General features: G+C 45.9%; 1 protein-coding gene across 2 annotated transcripts in view; it reads right to left on the bottom strand.

The window, feature by feature from the left end:
- Positions 1–466: 466 nt before the first annotated feature.
- Positions 467–11603, bottom strand: part of LOC111146592 (derlin 1) — a 28504-nt gene continuing 17367 nt past the window's right edge. The window contains exons 3-8 of one of the 2 annotated variants that reach the window (XM_022502211.1): positions 10957–11021; positions 9710–9736; positions 9043–9138; positions 7960–8012; positions 6072–6182; positions 467–2717 (exon numbers count right to left, since the gene is read on the bottom strand). In XM_022502211.1, the coding sequence (XP_022357919.1) occupies positions 2576–2717; positions 6072–6182; positions 7960–8012; positions 9043–9138; positions 9710–9736; positions 10957–11021 (494 nt within the window). In that variant the 3' untranslated portion in view covers positions 467–2575. The remainder of the gene's footprint in view (positions 2718–6071; positions 6183–7959; positions 8013–9042; positions 9139–9709; positions 9737–10956; positions 11022–11603) is intronic. The other variant, XM_022502212.1, reaches the window with a different exon arrangement.

Below are 11603 nucleotides of genomic sequence, written 5' to 3'. Positions count from 1 at the left end.
AGCGCCGCTCCTTCTCGTCACCCCACCTTGTGATGAATGAAAGGGCCCAAGGCCTGGCATACAAATGTGGATGGTTCATGGTCGAGAAAAAAAGGCTCAACTGAGGTCATGGCATGTGCCTTCCAGCGTCTAGATTCTTCTAAGGCAAGGGATTAAACACATTCCATAGAGTTCCAGGAGTCAGACCCATGGGCTACAGAAAGGCCATAAAGCACGCTAGAACTGGATAGGATTCCTAACTCAATGGTTACTAAAATCGAAACCCAGAGATTCTGCTTCCAGGAATGAATCCTACAGCTGTTCCCCAACATGTGAACGGAAGTAGATACTAAAATACGCTGCGTCACTGGGCATCGAGAAACCTGGGATGCTCCTAAATGCCCGAGAGGGGGCTGGTTCCAAAAGTTACGTAGTAATCCAAAAGAGGTAGCACAGTAGGTACACGGAAACTGAAGGCAGGCAACCGTTGTGTTGTACATTTTAATTTACAATTTTACCAAGAAAAAGGCTTAGTTACAAAAGGGGAAGTTCTTTATACAAAATAGGGATCTTTATTTCACTCAGTAAGAGAATCTACTGGCATGTCTTGCCTCCCCAAATCAAATCTCAAATAACTCACTTAGCTAAAATTATTTCGAAAAGACAGGTCATCCAGACAAAATTATCAGCTCCCTAAATGTGTTTGAGAAGAATTTAATAAACATTTGGCCTTGAACAGAGGTACTCTACAGAATACTTGTAACCTTTACCAAAACTACTGCTGGGAGGCTGGTGAGGCATTAAGGGCATACAGGAGCGACGAGCTCACTTACCACGAGAACCTTCTTACACATAGTCAGTTTCTGCCCCTGTACAATGAGAGCACATGCGACATCGTAGGAAAAATGGCTTCTAAAAGTTTACAAGTAAATTTTATTGTGGCCACAGGTAAACAACAAAAACATACGACAGTTAGCGGTTCAGATTCTCTCTGCCTCCTATTTGATCATATAAATTAAATATGGAGAGGTACACACAAACTTTTATTAAAAACAAGCTGTTTTCAAATCCCCAGGTCCTGGTAGAACACACTTCACTACCGCTTGGGGGGTGGGGGGCAAAGTAGGGGCATACTGTTAGAGCACAGAGTTTCCTGAGAAGAAACCAGTCAAAATGTTCAAAGCCTTTCTAGCAGACTCCAAGTACGGCACCCACTCAACACTGCTCCTGGCAGGCTGCTTTCAGTCTGAAAACGTAAAATAAGAAACTGAAACACCAAAGCCTTCAAAAAACTTTATTGGGGGGATAAGCCTAGCTCTGATGGAAGCAGCCCACCTATGAAAAAGAAGTTGTGGGTTTTGACGCTGGTCTGATGTACATTCCTGACATACATTCGTGGCTCAAAATAAAGAACGTCAAACAGATGATTCGAAAGCCATTACAACCCCAAGTTATAGGATCCACCTAGATGTGCCTGTATTGGCTCTTAGGATATGATCTCTGCACCTTCCTCACAACTAATCAAAGCATGTGGCCATTAAAAGGAGGGGGGAAGAAAATTTAAATAGGGTATAGGGTTCCCCTCTCCACACTATTCAATGAACATATATCTAGAAGGAAAATGAAAATGAAATGTGATCAATGCCCAGGTGTCTCTCAAAGAGAGCAACTCCCTGTGGCAAATGTGATTTGGAACTTTCTAGAAGAACACAACCCAAACTACTGTGGGTCCGCACAAAACCAGTATGTCCTACACGAGATGCAAAGGGATTATGCGCACCACAGTTCGCAGCTGGCCCCCCCTGCAACTCCACTGTAGTTTTCATCACTTCACTTAAGGAAAAAATTGCCTAGCAACCATCTCATGCCTCACGGACACCGGTCTGTGGCCCTCGCTGACACAGTGGTGCTTTTTTTTTTTTATATAAGAAGCATCTGCAGAGGTGGCAAATGGTTGTACCTGACACCAGGTCACAGCAATTCCAAAAGCTGACGAAGCTCTCCATCGGCTGGTGCAGTCTTCTCCCCTATTGTTAAGAGTTCTGCCACCAAAGGGTGGGGGGGGGGGACGTGGTGGACAAGTTCTTTGGGACCAAGCCTTGGCAGAAGTCAATAAATAAGAGAGCTTGTCACTGGCAGAACCATTTTATGGGCAACCTCCTCTAGCTGCAAATGCGGGGGCTGGGAGAGGAAGGAGGGAGGCGTGTGCGAGAAAGAGGTAAAAGGCCCTTTGTCAAGGGTTTGGTGACCCAACCCAACATGCCCAGCTTGGTGTCCGCAGACCGGGACCTGCCAAAACCCATTATTCAGACGGAAAAGGAAGAGAAGACACCAAAAAAATATAGTCAGTTCTGAAATTTGCACGGTTGATATTTGTTCTTCGTAGCAGTAAGGACTTGAATGAGAATCACGAAACTTGAGGAACACTTATATTTTTCTTCAGGATTTAAAAAATTGTGTCTTGTACTGAAAGACTACATTCAGTGTGGGTCGGGTCCAACAGCGTTTGCTAGAACTCGGTTGTTAAGCACACCCAGCACTGGGAGGAAACTTCATCTGCATCGAGTGGCTGGTGGGCCGGCCCGAGGCCACTCCTTCACTGGTCCCCAAGCCGAAAGCCCTGTCCCCAGTTGTGTCTCCCGCCTCCACCGCCGTTCTGGTCTGCAGCTCGCCTCATGCTAGCGGGGGGCACGCCGAATCCCGACACCCCTCCTCTCCTGCTGGGCAGCCAGCGGTACCTGGGGCCGGGGGAGGGGGAAAACAAAGGGAGAAAAGACAACACAATCACTTCACAAAGCGCTCTGGACCCTCCGCACCGCCTCCTTTCTTGCTGTCCCCATGGCATCTCACTGGAGTGTATCAGCCCGGCCAGGGCAAAGCCGGGGACGAGGTCTTACCTAACTCTGCCTTTTCAGCATTTCACTCAATGCCCTGGCCCCCGGCAGTACTCACTTTTCGGGTTTCTTAAATTTACTCCTTTTCCAGCCTAACTCATGCTCTAAAAAAATCTGTTTTCTGATCACAAAAGTAATTCGGGCGGAACAGTATGGAAACAAAACTGTTACCTCCACAAGCCCAACAACCAGAAAGAACCCCCTGTATAGAGCTTGCTGACGGATCTAAGTGCGGATCCAACGGGATCAAAGCACACACAACAAATTCATGTGTGAAAGCCAAGTCCGCAGCCTGCATGTTGACGCCCAAACGGCATCTCCACGCCGCCCCTGGGCCCCGCAGCGTCCGTCAAGGGCACTGGAGCTGCCGCTTTGTCTTGGGGTCTGGGCTGTGTTTTCCACGGGAATATGCCCAACGTCCTCCGGCAGCTGAGATGGCGCGAAAGCTGAAGCCCGGGAGGGGCACCCGCTTTCCCCCTGGCCGATTAATAAACGAAGAATCCCAGAACAGCTAAGAAAGCTTACACCCTCGTCTGTGTTCTTCAGCGTCTTGCCCTCCCTTGATCCTTAGTAAACTGAGAATGTGTTTAAACCTATTCCACTTAGTGACTCTGGTCATGATCCCGGGGTCCTGGGATCGAGCCCCACATCGGGCTTTCTGCCCAGCGGGAGACCTGCTCTCCCCCGTCCCACGCCCCCGCTTGTATTTCCTCTTTCTCACGGTCTCTGTCAAATAAAAAAAATCTTTAAAACAAGACAACAACAAAAAAACACCATCTTAAAACAAAACAAAAAACAAACAAAAAAACTATTCCACTTAGCTCCTCATGTTTACAATCGTGCTTGAAGGCAGAGACCGTCACCAGATACCCCCGCTCAAAGCCCTGACGGCACCAAGAGCAAGCCCGTGAGAGCCACCTTGGCCGTGGCGAAGAGCCTGCCGAGCACGACCGCCTCAGACGGCATACGCCAGGCGCTGCCTGGGCAGACACTCACCTCCTCTTCCCCGCAACCCTACGGGGCGGGCACTATTCTTAGCATCCCATTTTAGAAATGAGAAAACCACGGCCAGAGTGATCGTCAGGATCCCAGCCCAGGCAGCCTGGCTCCAGAGCGGGTCCCCGCACCGCTTCCTGCACCACGGGCTGCGCGCCGCGGCGGAGGGGACAAGCGAGGCACCATTCACGGGACAGCTGCCCGAGACTGGAGTCCTCATTTGTTTACATCATCCCTGCTGCCTTCGTGTTCCCGCCAAAACCAGACAATGAAGCCCTTTCAAGCAGAAAAACAACTGCTTGCGGAGAGGATCTACTTTTCTAAATGGAACGCAGAACAGTGATCTTAGGGTTCTAGAACTCCTAACTTCCCTTTTAAACAAACACAGCTTTGTCTGTAAATCACAGTCCATTTCTCAATATCCCTGATGTTTCAGTACAATAATATTCCTCCAAAGTGTATAATAAAATAAAACAGTTAAAAGGGCTGTCTTGCTTTGCTTCATACTCTAAGACAATATGGAAGCCATCTCCACTGTTAAATGGATAGTGAAATTAAATGCAAGTAATTACTACAAAAAGACACCCAATTATACATAATCAACAAAAATTTATGGTAATTTCAAAGCAGTTACTGCTTTTGCAAGGAGCTACATTTTGTCATCTGATCTTTATGCAAAATTTAACAGAAGGGCTTTTCCGCCAACAGAGAACGCTCAAATGCAAGGCAGGCTCCAGTGTGCCCTTGATTTTGCCACTAGAACCTCATACACTCTGTCGTCTGCAATCGAGAAATATCTCCAAGCCGGAAAGTCAGAAATATGGCCATTTAAAGTAAAAACTGTTGGCTAGCCACCAAATGACCAAGTTTTTTTTTTTTTTAATTGATGCATCTGCCATCTGACTTGATAAACGTAGATCAAAAATCCAAACCTGCTGTTATTGTGTCCTTTGATAATTAGAAAGCAGATTGGTCATTTGTTTTTTTCGCCTGAAGGCAACTCAAGGCTCAGAAGACAAACAAGTTTCTTCCTATGCACTTAAAAATATAATAATGATACAACAGTGTACTTCTCTGTTTGTATATTTCACAGACGGCTTTCAAAAACTTACCCCCGACTGACAAATGGGGTGGGGGGTAGGGGGAACCTCCTCAAGTTTCCCTGCTCTCATTGACCCCTCGGAAGAGAGACGAACTGCAAATATTAAAAGGAGCAAGATGTGCAGGGGTTGTTTTTTAGAAGCTTTTCAGGGGAAGCCAGGACTGCTTGTCCCCAACCGGGGATCAGGAGCAATCATCAGGCAGGGTGTGACACTCGGATGACGATTTCACTGGTCCCTTGTTCAAATGCCTTTTGCTTCCGTGACAGAACGGCCAGCAACTTCCACGCTTCAGTGTGTCAGCATCTCTTCTGGCTCGTAAAATCCCACCCCAGCCCCAACGTTAGGATTTACTGCCATATTTACCGTATTTATTACCGTATTTACCACCACCGCGTGGCCAACAGCGGACCTTACCACCTGCAGTCGTGGGAGACAGGGCGCCCCTTGATTTACAGATTTTCGAGGTGCAGCTTGGAGGTTTTATTAAGTCACTCCCCCTGATGATCAAAACTGGTAGACAAGGGGAAGGGGACTTCAACCCAAGTCTGCCTCAGAACCAAAGCAGTGCCCTCAGCCTCCTCACTTGAGTGAACCCTAGAAGCAGGGAAAGAACCAGCATGCGCTTCCTGGGTGCTTGGACTATACGAAACTCGAGTTTCTCACTTTCGGTGTGACAAGTTCTGGATATTTTCTGTTCAATTAATAGCTCATAGAAAAAGGTTTGAAACTGCTAACCAATGAGTTAACTGAACCCCTTTGCCTCTTCTCTGGCCGATCTCGTGTAAAACCAACGCTGGTGCACGGCGGCCCACACTGGAGCTTCGCACAGTGCCCCATCTGCCCGGCCGAGCTACGATGTTCCCGGTGACGTCCAACGTTTGAGTCAGCAGCAGCCCCCAGCTGGAAGGGCTCCACAGAGAAGACGGAGCTGTGACTTTGATCCCTGGCTTCCTGTGACTGTGTGACCAGGCCAGTCTGTTGGCTCCAGTTTCTCCACCCGCCAGAGAGGTAAATGCAGCCCCTCATGGAGCTCTGAGGACGCCTCGTAAGACAAGGGCAGTAAAATGGCTGTTTGGTGAGGAAGAAGAAAAGCACTTACAAAAACTGAGGTGTGGAGAGAAAATTTCTTCCTCCCAAGTCCATCGGGTATCTGAACATTAGGAAGAAATAGAGATGTCCAACAAGATTTCCAATGAGCTCATTGATTACCCTGCAAACAAAGAGTCAAATTAGTTTCAAGACATGCAAGTGGTCAAGTGAGATGTCGTCAATTGTAAGCAGCCGCCCAGGGAAGAGAGCAGCCGCTGCTGGGCCCTGGAGCCTGTGACAGCTCCACAATGAGTCCTTTTGTAGTCTGCATGGCAAAGGCATTCTGAGGGGAAGGGAAATCGGTCCTGCAGGGGTGCAGCTGCCCTCTGACAGCTCTTTCAAGCCCCATCTCATCCTCAAAATATTGTTTTTGCTACTTCCTGCTTCCAGAATTGGAAGCTGCAAAGCAAGCTTCTGACTGCTTCAGTCGTAAATACTGTATTTGCAAACCTCGGGGCAAATCGGAAGGCTGACAAGAGAGAAGCATGGGAACGGGGGTGAGGGGGAGGCAAGGAATGCCTGTTTCCCCCATTCCTGGAGCCACAGCACTTCTCCCTTGCCTCCGGCGTCCTTGAGTGTAAGACATCACGAAGATCACTGAGCATAGCTGACCTTCACCTTGTACTTCTAAAATAAACATTGACCTTCAGGTTTTCCCAGGGCTTACATACAGGCCACTTCAAGGTTTTATAGATCCACTCCTACTATCACATACCCTTCTGTGTCTTCTCCTGCCATAGGAGTCCTGTCAGGGACAAATCAACATTGGCAACTACTCCCAGACTCTGCCCTTCTGGGCGGGAGGGCGGCTGTACCAGGCTCAGAACTTGCTCTGCTCTAAACAGAGTCTGTTTGTTCAAGTCACTCATTTCTATCACTACGCAGCAGACGTTAGGACCACAGAGAGCAGATATGTCAGACATAGTAAGAACTGGTACTATTAAAATCTGTTAAAACATTTAAAATATTTGGTAGCTTAAGAAGTGGGAGTTCACAGAATAGTCGCATCTTGATATCTTCCTTTTAAATTTCTGACTGGATGCAATAAAGCTTCTCCTCTCAGCTCCAATTCCAGGCTAGAAATCTGAGCCTATTTGGCTAAAACTTCTGTACTATCAAACCACTTACAAAACTACTTCCCATCTGAGAATCTGCATTTTGATGACTGGTGAGCAGTCTTCAAGGCATCCTGGAAATGCCTCAGGAATAAAAATATTTGGTAATTTTACACATAGTTCTTAGAGGAGTCAAGCGTAGACACAAATTAAATTAGTTCCTTGTCTGCTCAATCCGGACAATGAATCCAGAAATATTTATTCAAAAACACATACCCAGAAGTACACTGTGCCTAACGATGAGCTAACAAAATAACAACCACTCAATGCTAAATGTGCTTAAAGCCCTGCAATTTAATCAATTACGTCAAAATGAAATTACAGTTGACCCTTGAACACAGAGCTGAACTATGTGGGTCCACTTATAGGTGGGGCTTTCTGATAAATATAGTATAGTAAATGTACTTTCTTTTCTTCAGGTTTTCTTAATAATATTTTCTTTTCTCTCACCTTATTATAAAAACGCAGTATATGATACACGAAATACAACACAACATTTGTCTGAACTGACTGCTTCTGCTATCAGTAATGCTCTGGTCAACAGGGGACTGTTAGCAGTTCAGTTTGGGGAGCGTTAAAGAATATACACAAATTTCCAACTACGCAAGAGCTTGATACCTCTAATCCCCATTGTTCAAGCGTCAATCGTATTTCCTAAGTATAAGGTTCCGACGCATCAATGTTGAACTTCATAAAACTTTAAAATTTTATGAAGATTAGCTAAAGAACAATGGAAGTCTTTGAAGGATTTGCTTCCAATCAAATAAATCTAATATCACTTACGAGCCTCCGATGATATAGTTGAATCCGAGGATAACCCAAGGTAAATAACAGGCCTAGGAGACAAATACACACCAACATGAACAACCACACTAAAAAGGACACGGCTGCTAGGCGGCTGGAATGGGTAAAGATACACCGACAAGAGCTTTATATAAATCTTTTGGAAAGTCACTGCAAAAATTTCTCAGACCAATCTAGCATGACTATACTTAAAACTTCCTATCTAATGGTATACTCATTCAGGGGTGCCTGGGTGGCTCAGTCGGTTACTGATTCTTTGGTTCTGGCTCAGGTCATGATCTCAGGGTCATGGGATTGAGTTGCGCGCACTCCATGGGGAGCCAGCTTGAACTAACAGCCCCCCCCCCCAATGAGAAAGCTCTCCAGTGGGATTCAACATTCGAGCCTCTGATTCAACACATCATACCAAGAGCTAAGGGAGCTGCAAGGAACTTCACAAGCTAGTGAAGAAAGGGTTGTATAGAAAGAATTTGAAGGCAGAATGTGGTTAAATACTCTAAGAGAAACATAACGGGTCGTAGGGCCCAAAGGCAAGACTAATTCCAGGCAGGAGACCAGGAAGTATGTTCAGTCTCAACTCAAATGAAGAACAGGTAGGCTTTACAAGAGGAAGAAAATTTAAAAAGATGGTACTGGTGGAAAACTGAGAGAAGGCACTAAGGGAATTGTCTGGGGACAAAGGGAATTGTCTGGGGACAAAAACAATCTGTTTTAGCTAAAGTGTACAATATGTTAACAGGGAATGATAAGAACAGATTTTAAGAGGCTGCTCCCCACGAGTATCTTTCCTTCCCCCTCTCTATCACACACACAGACATGAGATCACTCAGGGTCACATGCCTGAGAGGCCTGAAGCACAGAGGGAGTGAGAAGAGCCGGCAAAGGATTCCAGGTTGGCTAAAGACAGGCAAGGGACTGAGCCGGGGAGAGGGGGGCTGCCTACGGTACACTGCTCTGCAGTGACCTCTTCTGGACGAGTCAGAAAGTGCATCTCTGAGCTGAAGAGGGATTTTTTTGCAAGGACAAATGAAAAAGGAAATTTTTCCAACTACGTGAAAGTACCTTAAATCGTGTTCCAAACCAAAATGAGACAATCATGTCTCTGTTCAGCTGGGCCCAGACATAAAGGACTGACATGATCAGAGGAATCATCAGCAACTGCAAAAGAAGTCAACATGTAAAGACATGGCTCCAGAAGCACTCCAACAGGCTCAGAGTGAATCTACTTTTTTTTAACCTCTCCCCTACAAACAAATTCTCCTGTGGCTTTACAAAAGCCAAAAAGAAATTCAGTCATCAGAATTACAAACTGATCCTCTCAGTTAATCAATTATACAACGCATGCTACAAAATCCTAGAATAAAATACAATTATTTTAGGTGTATTCAGAAATATCAGGGTCAAGCTTGATTATTTGAAAAAAAGTAGGCAGTAAAACTTTACTTACTGTATATTTGCAATTAAAAAAATACATATCCACATAATGCATAGAAAATACTATAGAATCATCACTCTTGATGCCCAAACATAACGAAGAAGCCGGAAATGAGCCAGGAAACTAAGAGTTTAGATAATTCATTTAAGACTTTGAAAATAAAAGTTGTAATTCTATAATTTCAAAATGCCACGTAATTAACCACAGGGTAAATGCAATTTAAGCTTCTCTCAAAGGCCATTAATTGTAAATCTGAAACATATAAGAGGACAAACAGTTTCTAGGGACACTTACCTGCATATCCATTGCTAAGCCAGTAATCTTGGTTTATAAGGTTAAAGATCAGAACAAACAAGGCATTGTGCACCCAGCATCAGTTCATTTCATTCCTGTGTTCAGAAAGAAAACCCTTTTCTAGAGTTCGGGTTGTTTAAAACATCCCAGAACACAAAGGTATCTAACAATCTCCATCATGAATATTCTGTTGTAGTATAGGACGACAAGGAAATGAGAGACGTGAGCTGCTCTGGCGTAGGACTCAGTTGGCCCCTTGTGTCCTCTCTGCCTTGCCCAGCGTCTTAGCATCTGTCTTCAACTGGAAGATGGAGATACCTGTGGCCTGAGACTAACCAGGGTTCTACTCACATCCAGGGCTCCATAGCATGGTGGAGATCCAGAACGATTTTTTTCTTCTTCCCTTAAAGGAGGGGAAAGGGCATCCGAAGTGCCACATGTCCTGGCTTGGGGCCAAGTTTCAATGGCTGCTAAGCCCCAGAGCAATGTTAAGCTCACCAGCTGGGCACAGACTGAGCCATCGCGCCCCCTCTGCGGCCCTCGCCATCTGCACAGGTCCGCAGCTGGAAGGCTGCTGGCAGCGGGCGCTGTGACACAGAGAGCCAAGCTGGGCCCTTCCAGAGGGACCGAATTACTGTGTAGGCCCCGAGGACAAGGACAGCAGTGAAGTCAGAAAGGGATGCTGGTTGTCAATTTATTTTCTGAGATGGAGCACAGAATCCAAAAGCTGTCTCATGGCACGGGATCTCTTTGTGCTGCAGTCAACAAGCTGTCACACATGAGACACAGAGAACTGGGAACAAGAGGAGGGACAGCAATAAAATTCAACCAAATGTGGAAAACTCGGCAATGGCAAGGGAACGCCGTCACTTGAGGGCTCTGTGACGTACGACAGCCTTTAAAATCAAACTTTAACTGAGGTGCCTGAGTGGCTCAGTTGGTTCAAGCGGCTGCCTTCGGCTCAGGTCATGATCCCAAGGTCCTGGGATCGAGTCCCGCTTTGGGCTCCCCGCTCAGCGGAGACCCTGCTTCTCCCTCTCCCTCCACCTGCCACTCTGCCTACTTGTTCCCTCTGTCAAATAATAAATAAAATCTTAAAAAAAAAAACTTTAATTATTTGTAATTATTCACTGTAGCAAACAGATGCAAATACTATAATTTGAACTGTTGTATGGAATACCATTCTACTTCCCCAAACCTGAAAATAATGGTTTATTTCTGGCCCCAAATAACAGACTAAAGGATACCACGATGCAAATCCAGTTAAAGAGGAGCATGAATAAATAGTCTGCCGGCCTCCCATCAAAAGCTCCTAGAAACAAAAATAAGCCAAATGTCATGGTTCAGAATTTCAGAACAAAGCAACTCCTCTGTAAAGAAATACTTCAGAAAGTTATAGAGAAAGCCAACATGAGAATATTTTTAAATTCCTCCTCTCAAGCAGAAGAAAATCTTTTAAAACATCTAAAACCATGCCCTTGGGGCACCTTGCTGGCTCAGTCGGTAGAGCATGCGACTCTTGATCTCAGGGTTGTGGGTTTGAGCCCCGCGTTGGGTGTAGAGATTACTTAAAAATAAAATCTTTAAAAATAAATAAAACCATGTCCTCAATAAAGCCCTAAACTCCAGTCAAGTGAGCAAGGCTAATCTGTGTTCTCCTAAGTGAATTTTAATAAGGAACACACTTCCCCAACCACCACGGGCTGAAAGACCCACGGGGAGGAGAGTCAGTGCTACGGGTGTCTGAGATTCACCCCTCGAAGACCTCACAACCCGCCAGCCTCTGCTTCCCGGAGACACATCTGTGATCACCTGGGTAATCCCTTCCCTCTCCACTGGACCATAAGCTCTGATGCGAAAGGAACCACAGCCTGCCTTGCCCTGTGACTCCTCC

This window comes from Enhydra lutris, unplaced genomic scaffold (assembly GCF_002288905.1).
Source record: "Enhydra lutris kenyoni isolate GAN:26980312 unplaced genomic scaffold, ASM228890v2 scaffoldscaffold14, whole genome shotgun sequence".
In the NCBI taxonomy this organism is placed as follows: Eukaryota; Metazoa; Chordata; class Mammalia; order Carnivora; family Mustelidae; genus Enhydra; species Enhydra lutris.
The sequence above is the reverse complement of the archived record's forward strand: the minus strand, read 5'-3'. Positions and strand labels throughout refer to the sequence as shown.